The 23,119-nt window shown below is 38.9% G+C and overlaps 1 protein-coding gene across 1 annotated transcript in view; it reads left to right on the forward strand.

Moving 5' to 3' along the window:
* Positions 1 to 23,119, forward strand: part of LOC133126006 (cadherin-7-like) — a 112,728-nt gene that overhangs the window by 43,828 nt on the left and 45,781 nt on the right. The window contains exons 3-4 of the mRNA XM_061237790.1: positions 13,649 to 13,943; positions 22,131 to 22,250. Of these exons, the coding sequence (XP_061093774.1) occupies positions 13,649 to 13,943; positions 22,131 to 22,250 (415 nt within the window). The remainder of the gene's footprint in view (positions 1 to 13,648; positions 13,944 to 22,130; positions 22,251 to 23,119) is intronic.

Raw genomic sequence — 23,119 nt, forward strand, 5'->3', positions numbered from 1 at the left:
GTAAATTCGGCAAAAGACCCGCATCCTGGAAGAAGGTACGGCCACGGTAGCGGGTGCCAGATACACACTCCCGGAGCTGTGAAAGTGCGCATAAATAGTAATCAGAATTTTGAAAATCAATCCTGACTTTGATGGAAGGCTGATTCAGTGATGTGAGAGCAGGGGAGCAGCGAAGCCTGCTTTATTCTCTCGCCGGCTGCCTGCATATCTTCCCCAATTCATCCCGGAGAAGGATTACCCTCTGACTCACTGTCGCTTCTACTGTATCAAGCTATTACATGCACTGCATGCACAGCTTGCTGAGCCTTCAGCCCATTGCCGTGCATTTCGCACATGCTGAAAAAAGTTGTTGTGTCTTCGGTCTGATCTTTTCGAATTGTGTGCAGCTTTTTTTAAGCCTTTTTTAAAAATCAATTTACCCTTATTTTTCATTTTCCATACCATTTGGAACATCCAGTCATGTCTGTGAGCACATTCCCCAGTGTCCTGTGTCAATTTGGAAGAGCGCAGACTGTCATGTGATCCCCTAAGGGTGTGCTATAAGCCAGGGGCTCTAAGCAAGGAATCTGGGGGTCCCTATCAGTAAGTGAACTGGGGGGGATTGCTTACTATGGGCTGGCATGTTGTCAGTATGATTTTCGACCCCCCTACATTATCTCTAGTTGAAAACTCCATGGCAACTCTATGACTCTATGCAACTGTGACTTCTCACTCAGCAGTGCATCAATTCTTTTCTGCATTCATCACTGGGGCGAAATTGTCTCAAGCGGTAAGAGCAGTCGTCTGGCAGTCGAAGTGTCTCTGGGCAATTCAGCTAACCCCCAAAATGCTTCTGACGAGCTGGTTGTTGCCTTGCATGGCAGCCAATCGCTGTTGGCGTGTGAGTGTGTGTATAAATGGGTGAATGAGAAGCATCAATTGTACAGCGATTTGGATAACTATTTACCGTGTACCATTCATCATCTCGGAGCGCTGCACTTGCGTATGTGTCTCAGGCAGTCTGCCGGTGTCTGACTGAACTGAGTTGCACAGTGAGGTGGGGGAAAGGCAGCCAACTGACACCCTTCAATCCATGTAATGCTATAGCTAGTTTAACAGTTTGTTTCCCCTTTTCTCACATTGTACTTCAGTCCTACCGGAATATTCTATGCTATACGTAAATCGTCTCTAACAGGTTCTTATTGACAGCAATGTTTACAAGCGATGCTTATGTGTTAAATTCAATTTGATTACTTACTACCGTGGACACTGCAGTATTTTGTACAGGAGCGTGATATGTTTTGTTAGAAGCAGTGGGAAATGCCCCCCATTAAAAATTGGAGCAGTTAAAACATTTAACTTGCACAAAAAAGTTAAATAAAAAAAAACTATTCATGATTCAGCCAATTAAGTAATCATTGTCTTAAATCAAAGATTTATCACCAGTACCATTTTTCATTTTTCTAGAAATGTCAGATTTTTCATGAAGAAAAATTTAGAAATTTCTGGATCTAACAGTTAGATTTGTGATACTGCACCTGCCCCATTAACATGAAATTAATTGGCTCAAAACACTCTCCTGGATATGGAGTAAAGGTTTCATGATGATAGGATGACTATGCACTGAGAAAAATGGTTTGGAGTCCTGTGATATCGTCCAAAATCTGGTTTTGAGACAACCGACTCCAGAAATAGAAACGGTAAATAAGTCTACAAATTTTCCCATACAAATGGCATATTCAAAAGGTGGTATTATCTTGAAAGTTGAATAATTGACGGATGATTTGCAGTAGTAAACAGAAAAAGATACATCTGACTGAAAATGTCAGGGCTAAAAAAAACAGGAACCAGTTGCAAGACCACAAGATTGAATTCAGAGTTTTTATTGTAGACTTGGCCGCAGAGTATACAGGCGAGGGTCGATTGCCAGCAAACAGAATCAGCAGGGAATTGGCAGTTTGTAAATAAGTGTCCAGGCAGAGGGTCAGTGCACCAGCAAACAGAGATAGCTGGGATAATCCAAAATGAAGTCAAAGGCACAGGCAAAGATTCAACAACAAACAGGCAAGCCAAACAAAAACAGAATCCGGAAATCCAAAAATCCAAAATGGGTCGATAAACTACAGTTCCAAACAAGACAGAAGTCTAGGACAAAACAGGTCGTAACAGGAATCAATCAGAAAATAATGCCGGAGTATGGTCAGGACACATAACAATCTGACAACAAACTAAACTAAATAATACAATCATACAATCTGTTACGACCGGCAGGCAAGCTGTCAACAACAAAACATGGAGACCAGACCATAAATCCAATCAGGAAATGGGAGATGGGTGAAACGAATGACAGGGAATTAATGAGCTGACAAGACAGACTACGGTGTGCACAGAGGGTAACAATGAATGAAAAGGCAAAAGACTTAGAAAAAACAGATAACACAAAACCTGACAGAAAATGTGATTTCTTGGATTGTAAACTTGGGTTTCAAGGAGGGCTGGCCCCTCTCAGGCCGCCAACAGTGCCTCCATTCTGCTTTCAACAGCAGCTTGGGCTGCTCAGGATGACTCTCATCGAAGCCTCAACCTAACCAACCCATTCTCAGCTTCAGTCATCTGGTGAAAGTATGATACAGGGTGGTAAGGCAACTGGTAGTTATGGTGGTTTCAATGCAGATATCTTCTCTGTTTAAAAGTTCTTTCAGTTGGATCATTGGATGACCCAAACATGGCTAATATTGAATGAAACTTCTGACTATTCAGGTGACTAACATCCATTAAATGTTAATTTAATCAGTTCTGCCTTTTTAAAATAAAATAAAAGTTCTCTCACTACCCGGAGGCTAAATAATTGCCATTTTCATTGTCTCTGCAGTACAAAATGAGCATGAGCACGTTTCACACAGCCTTCAAATGCTGTGTGACAAAAGCTACATCTATAAAAGATCTACAACCATAGTTACATTCCTCAACATGTTTAGTATATATGAAGTATAATTTGTATAATTTGTGACTGTTACACAAATAATACAGCCATAATAAAGAGAATGGCAATTTATACCTGCGTGATGTGACTAGAAATAGTTGGCTTTGGCATGTCTCTGTATGGAAATATATGCAAATGCAATAGCATCCTAATTAATGCAGAGATGTTCTGTAACATCATTTTCTGTAATATTCTGTAATATAAGTTTTATCCTCTTAAGTTAGCTCAGCCTTCTGCAAAACACTGAGCTTCAGACTGTGTGGGATTAAGAACATGCGAAAGAACATTTTGCGAAAGGTTGGTAAAGGGGAGTTATATTTTAAAAAAATATATTTTTTAAAGCTCTTTGATACAAGTTATTATGAAGATTTCACAGTATTCCGCACAGAATATACAGGGCTGATTCTTTTTCACATGGAACACCTGCACATTTGAAAACACATATTGTTTGTTCTTAATTATTTAACAGTTTCCTTAACAATGGTTTCCTTCTCCACCATGTTGGACAAGCAGCCATTGGAATCTGTTTATATTGGTGTCAAGCTAATGCTGGATTAGATGGCTTCAATTAAAAATGATCAGAAAACATTAGAAGGTGAAGCCTATATATTTAAAAAAAACAGTTGACACAATTCCAAAGAATGGGTGAATCTGAAATATTGATGAATATCCCAGAATATCAAATCCATTAGGCCAGTGCCCCATTACAGCGCTCAATGTCCCTTAATTACATGTACTGTAACTGAGGTAGCTAAGTGTCTTCTGATATGCATCCAGAGGCTCACAATGACACGTTTACTGATGATGACTGTCATATAGAACTCAGGACCCACCTGCCTTTTTCTGCCTTTTCTAATTCATTAATAATTGTTTGATTTGTTATCAAACAATATGTGAATTGTGGTCAAAGTGCAGATTCTCAGCTTCTCAGCTCTCAGAGTATTTTTTAATATTTTGATTTCAATAAAAAAAATAAAACCATGTTCCGAATTGTTTGCTGGTTTAAACATCCATGCAGAATATACTGATTTGAAAATTGGATTGAAATAATGCTGATTTCTGGGATAAATCTTTTATTTTAATCTTTTAACCGTAGGCTTTGTTAATGGAACTGCATATTTAATGGCGTTCGGACAGTGACATATACAAGAAATAGGCCAAACATTGCCGTAATAATGACAAAGTCATTATATTACAAAATACTTTGGAATCCTGCTTAATCCCTTAAACCGCACGGCCAGAGTGCGTTTATATCCATTCAATCATTTTTAACAGTGAAGGCAATAAAACGAATGTTTCTGTTTGTATACACTATTTTACAATACCATTGTTTTAGCAACAAGAGTTCCTTATTTTATGATATGTGCGGTGAAAAAAAACAACTTCTAAGTGTGTTATTAGAACTTCACAGACGACATGAATCAGGCTTAAACCCTTTATTACAAACATGTTTTCTTTATTAAACCTACATATTCATGCGATTATTTAATCAACCAATTGTGTGGCAGCAGTGCAATGCATACAATCATGTAGATACGGGTCAGGAGCTTCATTTAATGTTCACATCAACCAGACTTCAAATGACTTTGACCACAGAATGATTGTTGGTGGCAGACAGGGTGATTTGAGTATCTCAGAAACTGCTGATCTCCTGGGATTTTCACACACACTAGTCTCTAGAGTTTGCAAAAAATTCATTGAGCAGCAGTTCTGCAGACTGAAACGCCTTGTTAATGAGAGACGTCAGAGGAGAATGGCCAGACTGGTCAAAGTTGACAGGAAGGTGACAGTAACGCAAATAACCACACATTACAACAGTGGTATGCAGAAGAGCATCTGTGCACACACAACGCATCACAACTCTTAGTGGGGAGGCTACAGCAGTAGAAGTCTAAAAAAGGAGCCTAATAAATACCTAATAAAGTGAGAATGGAGGCAAACATTTACTTTAATCAGAAAACATGTCTTATAGTATATGTAATTGCAGTTTTACAGAATGTCACAATGGTTATGCTAAAGAGTAAAGAAGTTAATTTCTGTGATGAAGGCCATGTGATGAAACATACAAGCATATGCCTATTTTTGCATACTTCTCTAGTGGATCTAGAGGTCTCATTTTTGGGCGAGTCATAGAAAGGCACCTGTGATTGGCCAAGAGAGATCCCGTAACATGCATGTTTAGGATATGAGCAATGTACCAAGCTTCTTAGTTCTTCACCTTTTCTTCTAGACACATCAATCAACCCCCTAGCTACTTAATTTTGTATGCAGACAGTCTGCCTTTGTATCAGAGCATCATACCTATAATGCATGATTTGTATGACAGGTTGTATGAAGGCCCCATTAATTAAATAGTGATAAAACTTTATTTGCATATATTAATGATGTTACCATTATTTATTTGCTTTACAGTGCGTGTTGACATTGCTCACCCCCATGAATGCTCATCAAATATCAATTAAAGCTATAAAACCATACTTGATTTATGAATATGTAATTTATGTATTTATTTATTTTTGCAGTGCTCAAGCTGAAGTCATATTCACTTGGTGAAATGACGGTTACATTTATGTTAAATTAAGTTTACATTACATTACATACATATTTTTCATGTATTAATGAATAGTAAGTCAATCAAGCCTGTTACTCATAACATGCTGAAGATATACTCATCATATCATAAAAGGCATCTCAGTTTTTTAAGATTAACTATGACAGGGTATCAATATATGTTTTTGATATATTGTCAAACAGTCCAACCAGATTATTGAAACTGGTGAAATCTGGTTTGTCAATGACAATGTACGGTTAGACAGTGAATGCAATTATATAAACTGACTTAATGTTCTGTATTTGAGAGTCCGAGCATATTACTCTATTACGATTCCCATTGTTCGCAATTATTTTAATTCAGTCTGAAGTGGAATGAGCACTTTTCACATTTTCAGATTCAATTTCTAAGGCCTGATTAAAATAGATCTCTCCTGTGAGGTTTTCAGCACAATACTACACAAAGAACTGAAAATGTCCAGTTTTGTGCAACATGATTTTGTGCCTAGCTCCACCTTCTACACGAATAAGAAAAAAATGCATTCTGGGGTGGGTGTCATCTGCATGAAGTATTCTCTAACCAAAGAGGTTCTGGCAGTGTTCAGAGTAGTATTGATCCATAACAGATGGCTTTCTGATAAAAAACAAACATTAAAAGTAAACCAATTTGTGGACATTAACAATTTTCCGACTGGATATCCATATATGAAAAGGGTACTGTGACATCATGACTTCGGTGAGGCCAGAGGTGACTGAGGAAAGCTTTTTTATGGCAGTAGAACATGCTTTTCTACCACTTTCTTATGAAATGATATTATTTCACAAATGTTACAAACATGTTTAGAGCTAAAAATAGTATGTGATATTAAGTGTAATTATGTGGAGGATGTTATCCAAACTCCACATATCACATTCAGACATTGTCACTGAAGTCAAAGTCGCTCTGGGTAAAAGTGCTAGGTGACTGTAATTTGTCACCATGTCACCATGTCAATGGTGTTCAAAAATTACGACTTTCGCTAATGGTGAATACAGTGTTGTATTGTCTTGAAAAATCCCAGTGTCTTTCCAGTATATGAACAGAACTGCTTGTGCACTATATTGGGACAGAGGATAGAAAATGCTGACTGACATTCTTACATTTTTCAGATTATTGTTGTAGAACTATTTATTCTATAGTTTACGGTTTAAAAAGGATCAAAAGGTATTTGCTACAAGAGTGTATTATACCATAGGGTATGTGATGTGATTTTCTAATGTACCTTAAAATTTCACCATAAAAGTTGACTACTGGGTAGCTCATCTTTTCACTGTACTGTTCCAGTGTAAAAGATCCAGTTTGGCACTGATTGCTAGATTGTGTCAGCCTAACAACCCAGCAGTCCAGAAGGGGGTTACGTAATTAGATTTGCCTGGGGAGAGATTGCTCACTAGCAAGAGAACTTGTCAATCAGACTCTCGGTATGTATGATAAAGCTACACGTGAAGTGTTTTCCTCCACATCATGTCTGTGCATGCGTGACCTGGGACCGCAGTATGGCCTGAAGCTTTGGCTTCAGTGACATGTTCCAGAAAACAACATGCTCTACATCTGTGCTCTCCTGAATTGATTTCAATGGCTGCAGCCGGTGAATGCTGGCTAATATGATTAGAAATGAGAGATTAGAAGAAAAAAAAGGGGGGGGGGGGGGTTAAATATGTCAGCATATCAAATTGATATGGGAGTCTTCTACACAGGAGTAAAATTTGAGCTTACTAGTAATTACAGAAAATGAGCAGTGGCACAAATGACCCTGCCTCTGATGATTCCTCACCCTCATATTGCAGAGCCACCATGATTTTTTCTCCTTGTGTAATATAGTATATCTTAAAACGAGAAACAATGCCCTGGCTGAGGACCCCTGTTGCATAAGTAGGCAATGCTTTCCGGCATATCAACCAGCTCAGGATTCATAATGCCAGACAGCTTTCAGAGGGGACAGGAGCATTAAGGGCTCTCCGCTGGATGATGTGAGCCTGATAGATGAATGCTGAATTACACAAATATAAAACCAGCGGTACTGTATTTACAATTGGTGGCATAATTGCCTCCGTGACTGCCAAAGAAAAATGACATCATCCTGCTACAGGGTTGTAATGGCATTCTTCGTTTGTTTTATTTATCATAGCACAATATGTTCCTGATAACCTGTCTGCTTTTCCAGAAATGCAGAGGGATTTGAGGACCTTTTCCTCTAAAGCAAATTCTGCTTTGTCCAAAGTTGGTTGGTGAAAACCAAGTAATTACAATATCATGGTATTCATGTTGGGGATCTCATGAATACCTTTATAAAGGCAGTGACAAAATAGATTCTAGTAAAGATACAATATAGTGCTGAATATAATTACACTTTCCATCTTTTCTCATTTACAGATATCCATTTTTTGTTCATATTCTTGAAATGCACATTTAGCACACAACGTGGACTGCATGTCTTACTGGACAGCATTGCAAAAGAGAAATTAAGGAAGAGAACACATACACAGGTGGCATGGATGGTGCAGTGGGTAGCACTGCCGCCTCACAGCCAAGGAGGTCCTGGGTTCGAATCCCCGTCGGCCGGGGCCTCTCTTTGCATGTTCTCCCCGTGTTTGCGTGGGTTTCCTCTGGGAACTCTGGTTTCCTCCCACAGTCCAAAGACATGCAGGTTAGGCTGATTGGAGAGTCTAAATTGCCCATAGGTATGAGTGTGTCGGTGTATGGTGTGCGTGCCCTGCGATAGACTGGTGACCTCTCCAGGGTGTATTCCCGCCTTTCGCCCAATGTATGCTGGGATAGGCTCCAGCCCCCCTGCAACCCTGTTCAGGATAAGCGGGTTAGGATAATGAATGAATGAATGAATGAACACGTATACAAAACTGAAACGTTAAAGACAAATGTAGTACAAAGTATGGCTGCAGAGTTATAAATAACTATGACAGTGTTATTTAGCAGAGTAGAATCTTCTACTCAATCTGCATCCATTCTGTACTCATTCATCTTCAGCAGACCTCCGTGTTGATGCATGCATATGGACTTGATGCTTCACGGGTTAAGAAACCCGCTCTCTGATCCATCCGTACTGTACGAGGCAGCTCACGAAGACGGTGCAGCCGGACATCTATTTACCGCAGGGAGGACACAGATTGATGGACGGGGAAGACCCAAGCCGGGCTCCCATCTGGTCCCCTGGGGGCAGGGTAATTGAAGCATGCTTACAGAAGAGGAAAAACTCGTTTTGGGTGCTGTGCCGGGCACCAGCACCATTGAAAATGAGAAAGCGTGAGGGGGAGAGTTGGAGAGAGAGAGAGAGCAGTGGCAAACCAGTGCCATTCATCCAGGACTTCTCTGCAATGCAATGCAAACACCGTCAGTCGTAAAAAGAAAAACGAGGGAGGGGAGAAAGTGAGCATGCTGTGCCAGAGAGCTAGTCCCGGGCGTAGGGCTCTGTTGAGGCCCACAGGGAAAGGTATAAATGAATATAAAAAAAGCCGAGCACAGCAAGCGCGGGGCTGAAACGACTGCACCATTGCCCTTCCTCGCAGTTGCATCTCTTTCTCCTTTCTATTTCCTCACAGCAACTCTTTCATTTTGTTATGAAAGTGTTTAGTGTATGATGGCGATTGGTAACCACTGGCTCAGTAAAGGGTCATTCCTGGGCTGGGGGAAATTCCTGGGCTGTGTTTGTGGACTTTGATTAATTTGTGGCCATGAAGTGTATGCCTGTTTAAGCCTTAAAATACAGCGTAGTTTCCATGTAAACAAACAAGCATGTAAGTAAACTGTATTATATTGCACGTTTCTAATCACAAAGTGCTTCACAAGCAAAACACGGATAAATAAACATGGATGAAACATGATAAAATTATAACAGAAAACAATTACAGACATAAAGGGAACTAGACAAAAGCCAGTATGAATAGATAGGTCTTAAACTGTTTTTTAAAGCAGTAAATACAGTCCACAGATCTTAGTTCCGAAGGGCTGTGATTCCAACTATTTCAAATGCTCGATCACCTTTTGTTTTTGTCTAATCAGAGAGACAGCCAACAACTTTTGGTCAGAAGACATAAGAGACCTACTAGTGAGGTTTGAGTAAATCACTAATATGGGGAGATGCCAGGCCATGCAAAACTTTATAAGTAATAACATACATTTAAAACTGAACTCTAACGCTATTTCACTTGGTCAGAAGCCTGGCAGCAGAATTCTGGACCACTTGTAGACAGTCTAGGGATGACTTGCTGAGGCATGGAAAAATGGAATTACAATAGGGGCAATCCATAAATAAATGACTGGATAATCATCTCCAACATGGGTTGTAACAAAATAGGCTTGAGTTTTCCAATGTTCCTCAGTTGTTTAAAAACAGGAACGAGCCAACCACTTAATATACTGATCAAAGCTCAAAGCCTCGTCAAAAATGGTTTCTAGGTTTCTTTGGCTGGACTGAACAGATGAAGAAAGGGAACCAATACACTGTTTAACCTTGGGAGCCATTTTGTCTGGAGCAATAATAAGAACCTTGGTTTTATATGCATTCAGCTGCAGGAAATTGTTTGCCATCCAACCCTCAATGGCAAGTAAGCAATCATGCAAAACAGTCAGCTTGTCAGGTTTATCAGGCTTGAAGGAGAGGTCTAATGGAATATCATCTGCAGAAGCATGGTAAGAAAAACCTTTAAAGTGACTAATAACCTGCCCAAGGGAAAGCATGTGTAATGCAAGCAGAGTAGGGCCCAAAACAGGTCCTTGGGGCACACCACAGTACAGTGAAGCAGATGCAAACATAAAGTTACCAACTGACACTGAAAAACTCGTATCAGAGAGATATGAGGAAAACCACTTCAGGGCCATCCCAGTGATACCAAGCGGCCAAAACTGGTCTTATTTTTTAAGGCTAATTTCCTGGTTGGCTCTAGTATAGGTCATTGAGACCCGTTTTCATTGTGAAGTCAATGATACAATTCCAGTGAAAATACGAAGCTAATCTTTTTTTCCCCGAAAGAAAATGTAGTCACAATTGGTGTTTTTTTCTGAATCTAATGTCCCATGTACTAATTTTCTTTCATGAAAATAAAACGCAATCATTTGTGGACGAGTCAGGGACATACTGCATTTACGATAGCCATACAAAACAGAAATTAGGTTATTATTTAATGTGCAAATAAATTACTAAACCATTATGTGAGCAGCCGTGCCACCATGCACTGCTCCTTACAACTGTAGCTCAGCAGATGGGCTCTGGTTCATACATGGGATGGGAGACCTCCTAGGAATACTAAGTTGCTCATAGAAGTGGTGTTGGTGGGCCGGTAGGGGGTGATCTTCCCTCTGGTTAAATGAACGCCAATGTACCAGTGCAAGGTTGGGGCACTACACTGTAGGAGACACTGTCTTTCAGATTAGACATTAAACTGAAGTCCTAAATGTGGTCACTTATCGAAAATACTAGATGATTCCCTAGTGTCCTAGTCACATACATTCACAACCTGGTCTGTTACCTAATCATTCCCCAGTTTAATTGGTTTAAACTTCTGAGGCAAATTGGCTGCTGTTCATCACCCAGGTAGATGCTACACATTGGCTACTCATTGAGGCATGTTTCTCCCTTATCACTGAAAAGATATTTGAATGTGAGAAAAGCACTACATGCAGTAAATGCAAGACTTTATTACTTCTTATTACAGAGGGCAACGCTTCCCAGCCATTGTATTCCCAGCTACCTGTTGTCAGCACCAGCATTTTGCAAATCAACACTACTTTTCACAGTCAGTGCAGAGGCAATGCAGCTGAGATGAGAATTGGCTATTCAGAGAACAAAATAGATGGCTAATGGCCCTGACTCTACTGAACTGCTGAAGTCCTTATTTGCAAAATGCTGTCAGGCCAACACTGATGGTGATCCAGTAGGCGTTAGGGTTTCTGGGTTTGGTCTCAATAAAAATTGTTGGTCTATTGCTCTTAAATTAACCAGGAACAAAAAAATTCCTTGACACAATAACAACAGATAATCTAATTGTTTTTATTGAATATCACAAAAAATTCCTGAGTGTAACATTTTGAATAGTTCATTTTATTTATCTTGGATTTTTGTAATGCATTTCGAAGCAGTCATGATAATGACTCATAGCTGTAAATCAGTAGAACATATGTTTTGTGTTTAATGCCACCCTAATGGAAGGCCTAACTGCCACTATCTCAGTCTGGAGAGTCTGAAGAGTTCAATTTATTTAAATTTATTTAGAATAATTACTTTCAGTCAATATTGAATTTGTGAAATGTCACATCCTAAACATAATTTGTTTTCCAAAATCTGCTTCTCTGTGTTTTCTCTGTGTTAGACCCATTGCAACGTGACACCTTTCTTGCCTTTGTCCAGATTATGTGCCCTTTTCTCTCTGGAGTTTTAAGATGCCCTTTTATACAAGCGCCCAGTGATTGTCTGGTTTTTCCTCAATATTAAATTGCATTGATTTCAACAGGAATTATAATGAGGAAAAGCATATCTTAGTTTGTTTACCATTTCATGCTTTGCACTAATGTCAATCAAAGCCCTCAGAGCAAGTAATTATTCCGGTAAAAATTGATCAACACAGAAATCTGCTGTCTCTTGATAAGATCAAAACACCAAATTACTACACTGGCTTAGCAAACTGGTCTGTCTACCGTGTCTTCCTCTTCTTTATCGTGCATTTTATGAATTATTATTTTGCTTTCACAACACAAAGGAGCGCAGGTGTTTTTTGTTGGGTAAATGCTTTTCCCAAGAATTGAGGAAAGCCCACTGTGTAGTGTACATAGTTCTGGCAGGCATTTGTTCATTAAGGGCATTGAGCAGTTCTGTGGAGACCAGTTTGGTGTAGTGCTGCCAGCCTTGCTTATAGGATGCTGGTGGGTATGGACTATTTTCACTTTGCTCAACACTGTGTACACAGTTTGCTGAATAGAAGAAAACCTCCTCTCCCGAGAATAGAAATGAAAGACTTTTAAGACTTTTATCAGACATTTTTTTTTTCAAAGCCTGGGGCCTTCTTTGCAGCTAAGGAACCTCTTGAGACCACTGTTAAACAAAGTTTGCAAACCACAGAGTAGATTTGATAAAGAACAATGTCTCAGTCGACAAAGTGGAAGTAGAAATTACAATCATAAGCGCTGAAAATTGGAACCAAACAGTAAAAGGATGGTAGCGTTTCGTAATTGCCCGCTGCGGTAATTTGAATATGCCACATGTCACAAGGAATGAATTGCAAGTTAGCAAGCCCGCTTATTCTTTGAGTTTCGCCCTGTGTCTGATGCGCAAGAGCAATCGCATGAACATAAACACATGCTGCCGTTTCCCTTAAAGATTTGTTTATGCACAAAGCAGTGAATCACTGTCAGCATCGATTTGACCGGAATTTTATTCCATTCACCTTCTCACACCCCGATGGTGCTTTCAGCAATGTGTCCCTAAATAGCGCTTGTGAACTGTGCTCTGTACTTCTCACGGGAATCCAGAGGAAGAGTCATGTCCCGCTATTTATGTTTTGCAAGGGAAGCAAATGTGGCACCTGATGACAATTCAGCATAACGCAACCGGAAGTTTGAGACATTGGCGCGCCAAAGAGCAGGTTTTTATTAAACTATGCATAAAATATTTATTCCAATGAGAAGCATTTTGCTGTTTGTTTTTGTGAAAGCTCTTCAATTTGTACTCGGGCAATAGGGGCTCTTCAGATGTTGGGCTCATTCAATATTGATTATGTTTTACAAGAAACATTTGTAAATTCGCTTCACATTTATATTCATAGATCCAAAGGCTCACACAAGGCTCATGTTTCCGTCATTTTCTGATAAACAAAATAACCCATTTGTAAAAAATAAATTCATAAATACTACTTATAACCTCTGTCTCCGGTTTTCCGAAATGTGGCATGTCTTCTTTATAGCCTTATAAATATTCATGTACAGTATTAATGGGATTCGGCACTTCAAACAAGGAAGCTGCAGTTACAGTCCTGCTTTCTATTTTGAATCACAGATTGGAAATCCTAAAATATTCTGAAAGTTTTAAGTTACAGTATGTTTTTTCCCCCATTCTGTTTCTCATTTATGAACCTGTCCCTTCCTTGTAGCTTCATTCGGATGTGGACCAGGGGGAAGGAAACATTAAGTATGTGCTTTCTGGAGAGGGCGCCACCTCCATCTTCACCATCGATGAGAACACGGGAGATATCCACGCCACCAAACGGCTGGACAGAGAGGAGCAGGCCTACTACACTCTGCGTGCCCAGGCCGTGGATCGAGCCACCAACCGCCCTGTGGAGCCAGAGTCCGAGTTCATTGTCAAGGTCCAGGACATCAATGACAACGAACCAAAATTCCTGGATGGGCCGTATACTGCTGGGGTTCCAGAGATGTCTCCCCTTGGTGAGACTCGCTCCTCTATGTCTCTCTCTCTTTCTCTCTTTCTTGCTCTTTCACATATAAGCACACACATACAGTACATCCATGCATCCAAAAGTGCATCCATTTGCACATGTACTTCCCCTTTCACAGACATGGACACACACACATGTACACACCAATGGCCACAGTGAAAATGATAAATCTTTTTTATAATGGTCACAATTAAAATGTCAGTTAGGCTTAAAGATTGTAATATGTCATAGTCAAAGATTTTGCAGTGGTAGAGAGGGTAATAATTGTAATAGCAGCAGGTCAGAGTGATTAATAATCAGCGATAGCATTTTCTGCATTAGGATCTTATTCTTGTTCTTTAGCAATGGCATTTTAAGTACCTAAGTTGGCTCAATCAAATTCATGAGCATCTGTCATTTTGTAGTACCTATCCATACTTTTTATACAGAACAGTCTCTATATCATAGCAGGTGAGGACAGAGAGCATAGAAATGGCAGTCGTTGAAGAGTAACACCTCAGGCCTGTTTCATAAAGCATGATTACTACCACCTGCCATATTTAAAAATGCATTGCATCTAATCCTACATCAGTTTCACCCTTCTTCCCTCCATCGGAATTACATGGTGAAACTTTTGCTTAGTGTTACTGTCACCTTCCTGTCAGCTTCAACCAGTCTGGCCCTTCTCCTCTGACCTCTCTCATTAACAACGCATTTTTGCCCACTGAACTGGTGCTCACTTGATGTTGTTTTGTTTTTCGATATTCAGATATTCAAACCACCTTGTCTGGCACCAACAATAATTCCACGGTCAAAGCCACTTAGATCACATTTCTTCCCCATTCAGAGATTAGATCTGAAGAACAGCTAAACCTCTTGACCATGTCTGCATGCTTTTATGCCTTTAGTTGCTGCCACATATTTGGTTTATTAAATATTTGCATTTACAGGTCTACCTAATAAAGTGCTCAGAATATGCCTTTTATTGTCTGAGTCTGTGGCGAGGTGAGGGTTGTAAACCGTGAGTGTGGCATGGGGGAGGCTGGAGTTTTATTGCCCTGCTTTGCAAATAAGAGGCTGATAAGCATCTAGACTGCTCCTCTCGCTAGCGGAGAGTCTTTTTAACAATCTGGCATTGCCGTTTTGTGGTTTTATCACGTTGCGGTTTTTGTATTCTATAAATGTCAATGCAACAATAATTTGGGACATTGACGACTCAACCACAAGGGGGGAAAGTGAATAGGGTTAAAGCATCAGATCTGAAGCTGTAAGAACAAGAGCAGATTTCTTATAGCTTATTTCAATATTACTATATCTGAGGCAAAAAAGCATTCGACCATCGAAATGTACAATTACATTTTCTATTATTAATGATAATTAAAATATCCGTTATTTACTACACTTTACTACAGTACTACTTTTGCACTTTGCAAAGCTGATGGCAAGTCAATGTCATATTTTGATATAAGCACAGCTTGACAAAATGATTAATAGTAATAATACAACTCACAGACACCATGTATATGGGGACATATACAGCCTGAAATATAATCACGATATAAGTGCATAATAGAACTGCCACAGAAATACCAGGAAACAAAATGAATGTTTCAAGCTGGATACTTAAATAGCAGATTTAAGTAGGGCAGTATGTGTAAATAGCACCTCCTGTGGTATTCATGACAGACAAAAAAGCACAGCTTACTTCACTTCAAGATCTCTCTGCTGTCTGCATGGGAAAAAAGGATTATGCATCCTTTTGAAATGCATGTGATATTCTGCCCAGAATAGGATAGCAGATATTGCAAGCTGAAAGAGAGACAAAGTTTGTAAGTCTCAGGGTAAAGTAAAGGTCGCTAACACATTGGGCACGGTACTAATTTTGTTTATGGGAGGAATGACATTTTGTGACTTTGGCAGGAACTCCAGCGCATTTCAGACTTTGCATAGATGGATGTTGCTTTATCTGAACAATTAAGTGCAGTAATGTCTGTGTTTCCATCCAAGTACTAACCTAATACATACCTACTCAGAATCAACCACAGCAAATTGTTCACATAGAAAGGATGCTAAGTTAGAACAAATGTAATGTCACAATAGCCTATATCTCAGAGAAAGCACAGGAATACAATTCAAAATCAGATGTGCCTAATTTTTTCGGTAATTCTGCCTTATGTTTCTTCAGTTTGTAAAATTAGCACATCCTTTCAATATTTAAGTAACTACAAAGTGTTTTGGCTGAGACTGAATATACATTAGAGCCAGTTTGTATTACAATTACAGGATATGCTAAGGAATAATATATAAAATATGCATACTTAAAATAATTCCTAGCCTGAAGTAGAAAGAGCTGTATTTCATGGTAATGATTTGCATTACTGAAGCATCAATAATCATTGAAGGTGTGCTCGGATTGTTTATTGAGAACATTATACAATGGTTGGTTTCACTGGTTTGTCAGGTGCAGGGACCGAAGAACCAATCGCAGACCCAGGAATAAAGTGAAACGGCAGGCTTTAATCAAGATCGACAGAATTGGGTCAGGGCACAGCAGAACAGGGCAATATGGGTAACCAGAGTTTGTGATCAAGTCCAGGCAATGGGTCGCAATCCAAACAAAATGTGTACAGTAGATAAAGCAGGTGGTCATCAATGGACAGGCGGAGGTTGAAGCCGGGAGATCAAGAAACGGGATGGAGAATAGGTCTGGGGCAGAGAAAGAGGTCCAGGATGATTGAGGGTCGGATCGGAAGGGATGAGGAGCAGGCAAGTGGCAGGATGGGATACAAAAACAGGCAGGGGAAAAGGGCAGGCAGGTCAACAGAACAAGGAGGCAGAGGCTAGAATCACTGGGAACAAACATAAGCAAGAAATAAGATGAACTAGTACCGAACCAAGAATCAGGCAGGCTTATATGCCACACTAACAGCATGACAACGAGAAGCAGGTGAGACAGTTACCAAAGAGGAAATACGTATATGGGAGAAAGAGAAATCATGGAACAGAGCACAAACACAGAAAACACAGAAATAGGGAAAGAGGGAAAATAACTAAGACAGAGACACGGGGCGTGACTAGGAAAACATGAAACGGAACAGAACTAGATTCATAAATTCATAAAACAGGGAAATGAAGAGCTGACAAGAATCAGAGACAAAGGCACAGAACGTGAAAGCTTTTATTATAGCCAATACAACAAGGAGAAGGAAAATATGGAGTACTTAAAGTTAATAAAGAAAAACACATTAGAAGTTTAATGTTCATGAACCAACTCTCAACATTATCCAACTGAAATAATTCCACAATTTGTAAAACAAATTGCTGTGATATTACAAATTTTGATGCAGTTATGCATCTGCGTGAATCAGTTGATTTTACTTCCACACACACACACACACACACACACCCTACAATGTCTTTATTTGTAAAAGCTCTTGTGAGTCATGTTCAGGTTATATGCAGGAAATTAAACTCGTAAATTAGTTCAAGATTTCTTATATAACAAATTCCTACTAACATTTTCATTTAAAGTCTTATTAATGGTGTATGAATAATTGATTTCATCTTTATAAGTATCCATATAAAGCAATTTACAGTGTCATAAACTACAAGAAGGGTAGACAACTCTTGTCCTCAATGACTGTTTTATAGATGTGTTTAAATCATTAACGGTTGCAGAACTGGGCTGAGTGATAAATGGGCTCAATTAAGAGGGGAATAATTAATTTAATTAGACAATTATGTGCAGATTTGACATGTAAATGCAGAGACCCTATAGGTCTGAAGACTGTGCTCTATAACTATACTTCAAATACAAGGTATACATCTATTAATTGATAGAATACGTTAATAGATGCATTTGAAGAGCAGCTGCAGTGATCAGTGCAATTTCAACATAATGTCAACTCAAGGCTGGAGGCCTAAACCCTAGCCAGATATTATATTACACCTATGATTTTGGCATTGATCAAATAATAAATAATAAATTATATATATATATATATATATATATATATATATATATATATATATATATATATATATATTATTTATTATTTATTATTTGATCAATGCCAAAATCATAGGTGTTGTGCAGTGACAATGGCCATACACGGTTCACTGTAAAACCTGTGAATAACAGTTGAGCTATGAGTATTTATTTACTACAGTGGTTAAGAACGGTTGGATGTTTTCCCATTGAAACCAATGTGAAACTAGCCTCAAAATGATTAGGTTATTTCTGAATCTATATACATTTTGTAAGTTACTTTTTTTTATGATAGCAAAATATTGCGTTTCCGGTTCACATGCAAGGCAGGAAACTTGTTACATGTCTTATATTTATATTTTCGAAACAAAACCTAGTCAAAATCCCACACTAATCACAGTTCAGCTTCAAAGTCAAAGAAAGCTCTATTTCTTGGAATTGCAGAGATAAAATAAAAATAAATAAAGAATACAAACGGCCTTTATGTGACTTCATGCATTCTCCAGTTGTGGTTTTCAGTGGTAGGTCTATGACATAAACTGGCTCCCCAAACCTTTAATACCATCTTTATGACTGGAAAAAGGGAGTTCAGATCTATATTTTCTGCAAGCAATAAATTTAGTGAAAGCCAAAAATACAGTTCTTGCAAGTGACTGACAGTTCTTATTACCCACTTTACTGTAAAAGTAAAATATAACCTAATAGTGAGACCAAGCCTTCTTTTATGTGCTATGAGCTTCAGAACAGTTAGTGACCCATTAAAATACAAGTTTTTATCATAGTATCATACAAAACAGCAAAGGGCATTTTCAAAGAGTCACACACTTGTCAAAAGACATTTTTATGCAATTGCCTCTTTATCTATCATTTTTTAACAGACTCTGTGGTACAGTAACTGATTCATAGTATAACTAAGTGGCATTACTGTATGTGTGGATTGCTTTTAGTGAAGGTCATCGAAGACAGGCCTTATTTTTTACTATACAATCTGAAATGCTATGGTTAACAAAAACAGGTTCACAGTTGCTTTAGCTGGATTCATTTTGGTTGTGGCCAGACTGAGAAACCAGCTTAGATTAATTCATTAATCATTAAAAATGAGCATGAACACATTAGTTGGCAGTTGATATCATCTAAATTCCTGTCGGTATAAAAAGGTTTTCAAGTGGTGTTTAAAAAGTTTATGGCCCACAGCACATATCTAATGTCCAAACAAAGACTATTCCAAAACGTAGGAGATACAGTGGCAAAAGCCCCTTTTTTAAAATGGAGGAGAGTGTCCTGGGGATGGCCAGTAAAACCGGATCAGTTGGCCTAACAGTCCAGTCCATGAGATAAGGGGGACGGCCTGTAGTGTAGTGGTTAAGGTAAATGACTGGGACACGCAAGGTTGGTGGTTCTAATCCTGGTGTAGCCACAATAAGATCTGCACAGCCGTTGGGCCCTTGAGCAAGGCCCTTAACCCTGCATTGCTCCAGGGGAGGACTGTCTCCTGCTTAGTCTGATCAACTGTACGTGGCTCTAGATAAGAGTGTCTGCCAAATGCCAATAATGTAATGTAATGTAATGTAATGTAATGTATAAGGAGAGGACAGGAGTTCAGAAATATAAGGTTAGAGGAAACTCGAGCATGGAGCGCCCTGAAAGTGATTAGCAATATATTAAAATCAATCTTTCATTGCAGCAGTACCCAGTGCAGAGGCCAAAGTGGGGGCTATGTGAGCTATAATGCTAATCCTACACAGAGCCGTGCTGCAGCATTTTGAACTAACTGCAGTCTCTCCGGAGCTGATATGTTGAGGCAGATGAAAAGAGAATTACAGTGATCCTGTTGGGACAAAACAAAAACATTTAAACTGATGCAAGTTCTTGATGAGAAGAAATATTTCTTAGATAACAAGAATCTTTCCTAAATCAAATGGAAAAAGTAAACAAGAAAATAAGGGCCTGAAGAAAACATGAGAGGACGTTAACATGACAGGTGCACAGGAAACTGGAGAGAGTAAAAGATTCAGGAAACATGGGGAGCTGGCAGTCTCACAGGGAAGGCAAGACAAAGACTCAGTGAAACACAAGAGCGGGGAACATATAAATCCTGGGAAACAGCAGACAATAATGAACGAGACAAGGGCACGCGGATGAAATCCACTAATAGATTAGTCATGAACAATTAACGAAAACGAGATAAGGAAACACAGGAGGAGGGAAAACAGGCGGCCCCCTGGTGGTCGCCAGGAGCTCTGATGATAACTATGCAGGACTTTTCAGCCTTGCTGTGGTGCTCTGTTTACAGTTCTCTGAGCTCAACCCCACCCACTCACCACTTACCTTTTTATATTTCAAATCCATTTCGCCGTTTTTATCTCAATTTCACCGTTTTTCAATTTCTGTCACCAGCGAGGAAAAGCAATTCCTAGGTTGACTCCGGTTTTTGAACAAGCCCTGTCAGCTTGTGGTTTTGCTTCGCTGTACTTTTGCTTTGTCACCTCCATCATTGTCGTAGCTACCTAGCCATAAATGCTCTGCTGAAACCTGATCCCACCCCACAGGCTCTGTAGCCACACATAGAAAAGAGTGGCATGTCCAGAAACGTCCCGCACGTGTTTTAGAATAACAAATACACGAAAGGAGCACGAATTTGGCAAAGGTGCGTGATGACAAAGATTGCCAGTACATCATACGTATGCCTCAGTTCAGTATTGTCCATGCAACAGTGGTAACAGACATATTTAAAGCTTTTAAAATAATCTGACCTTGAGGAAGTATTTACATAGTGAACAGGATTGGCCCAAGAACTGAACCCTGTGTAACTACATGAAACTTAAGTGGAGCAGGAGATGAGAAGTAGTCATATATAGCGATTGAGAAACTCCTATTAGAGAGATAAGTTGAGAACCATGGCTATCCCCACAATACCCATCAACTGCCTAAACCTCTCAATGAAAACACTATGATCAATCATGTCAAAAGGCACACTAAGGTTTAGCAACACCACACCTATGCAACTGCCCAGGGTCTGCACCCATTAACACATAATTACAGAATCCGATTCATTGCAGTGCTTCTGATTGAAACCATTTTGGAATTTCTCAAGGAAATGATTAATAATAGACATTAACCAAGGACCAAAGAGAGGACCAACTTTTAGACCTAGTGTAAGCACTAAATCAAGTGTATGGCCCCTTACATGAGTAAGACCAGACATGTTGAGTAAAGTTGAACAACTCAGTGAAATTTAAAACGTGGCTCTTAAAATCACCAACAATGATGACCTTATCAAGCCAAAAAACATAGCTACTGTAATTAGATTTGAACTCTCCAAAAATAACTGAATTGTTCACATAAATATCATGGTAGGTTTAAATGAGCTGTCCTTCATTATCAGTTTTAAATACTGTATATACAGTATAGATTGTCCTGTGCTCTGGATTGTAACGCACTTTGTTTTGTATAAAGGGAGGTATGGTATTGGAGATAGATTTTTAACAGAATATACAGTATCTGTCACAGATTGCAAAAATAATAGTGGGAAATTACATTATAAAACCAACGGAATACTTTGCTGTAATCACAGCTACAAATAAGCAAGTCTTCTGAAACTATTCCAACAAATATATTATAATATAGATTATCTTCTCAAAGTTTCTCACATACATAATTTCAATCCAAAATGTCAAAATCTTAAAAACTGTAATCAGTGTTCCTATGATTTTCTGCATATTCAGATGGGGTTTAACTGAATATGAAAGATTAGGCATTTTGTTGCAGATCATTCATAATTGCCTTTCATATACCATATTTGGTATATTTTTAAATACTTAATTGCGACAAGTATGATTTGCATTCAAGTAAACAAGGGGCAAATGATTACTGAAATAAAAACAAAGTACGTAGATCCATATTTATAAAATTTGAATCTGTATCTGGAAATGGTTTCGAGTTCCATATGAAGCTGATTTTGAATATCAATTTAGCCTTGAGAAATGTGTACTGCAAGTGGCTGTCAGAATAAGAAGCATTTTTCTCTTGCATGCAGAACATCTACGTATATTAAGTTAATGTTTTCAGGATGTTGTTAATGTTTTCAATGTGGAGAAAGGAATGTAGAGTAGGTAATGTATGTTCAATTAGAAAAATCATTATCATAGACATGTACTGTATGTAAATGTTTTGTTGAGGGAGTGACAAATCAATGTGATCTGATTACAGGAACGTCTGTAGTCCAGGTGGCAGCAACAGATGCTGATGACCCCACATATGGAAACAGTGCCAGAGTGGTCTACAGTATTCTCCATGGACAGCCCTACTTCTCAGTCGAACCAAAGTCAGGTAAACAAGTGAAGAACTCTCACTTTTCTTGTGCGCATGTTACTCGGGTGAAAATGAATACTCATACATTTGTTGTAGCAAAGGTTTTGCTGCAAATAAACCGTTGGGTCCAAAAGTCGGAGACCACTAGCGAAAATGCGAAAAAAAGTTGAATCTGTGAAAGAATGTCAGCTTTGATGGCAACGTGCACTCGAGCTGGCATGGACTCCACAAATGTGTGCAAAATCTGACGATCCATGTTATCCCAGCATTATTTCCTAGTATTCTAAAGACCATTTTGTGATGTTACTGAATCCTTGACTTTTATTAGTCTTCGAGTGTCCTCATAAATGTTCAGTGGGGTTGAGGTCAGGTGATTGTGGATTGTGCAGCACTCCTTGCTCTTCTTTGTTTTTCAAGTAGTTCTTGCAAAGCTTTGAAGTAACTTTTTAAATTGTCGAAATCCTTTATTTCCATGATTACATGAAAAATAAGTCCCACATTTTCAATGTGGTCTCAGACTATTGGACCCCACTGTACATACAAAAGGGGAGCTGCTTGTAGCATGAGTAATTTAGATTTTGTATCAAATATGTAGTCAAATTGGCATTCTTGACATTCTAGTTAATGTCTCTGATACTGTATTGATGACAAGAAGCCAGAAGCAGAAAATGAAAGGACTTATGGCATATCTTTATCACACTTAATATCAATGTATTAGGAACTGAAATAACGATAGCCTTTTGGGGAAATGACACAGTATTGCCTTTGTATTTTTTCCTTGTTTTGGGAGATGACAGGATAAAACATAGCTTTATTTCCTATCTTCATCTTTTCTTTATCTTTACTTTGTTATATCTTGCATCCCCTGTGACAGGGGAGAGGACCAA

Source organism: Conger conger, chromosome 4 (assembly GCF_963514075.1).
Source record: "Conger conger chromosome 4, fConCon1.1, whole genome shotgun sequence".
Lineage (NCBI taxonomy): Eukaryota > Metazoa > Chordata > Actinopteri > Anguilliformes > Congridae > Conger > Conger conger.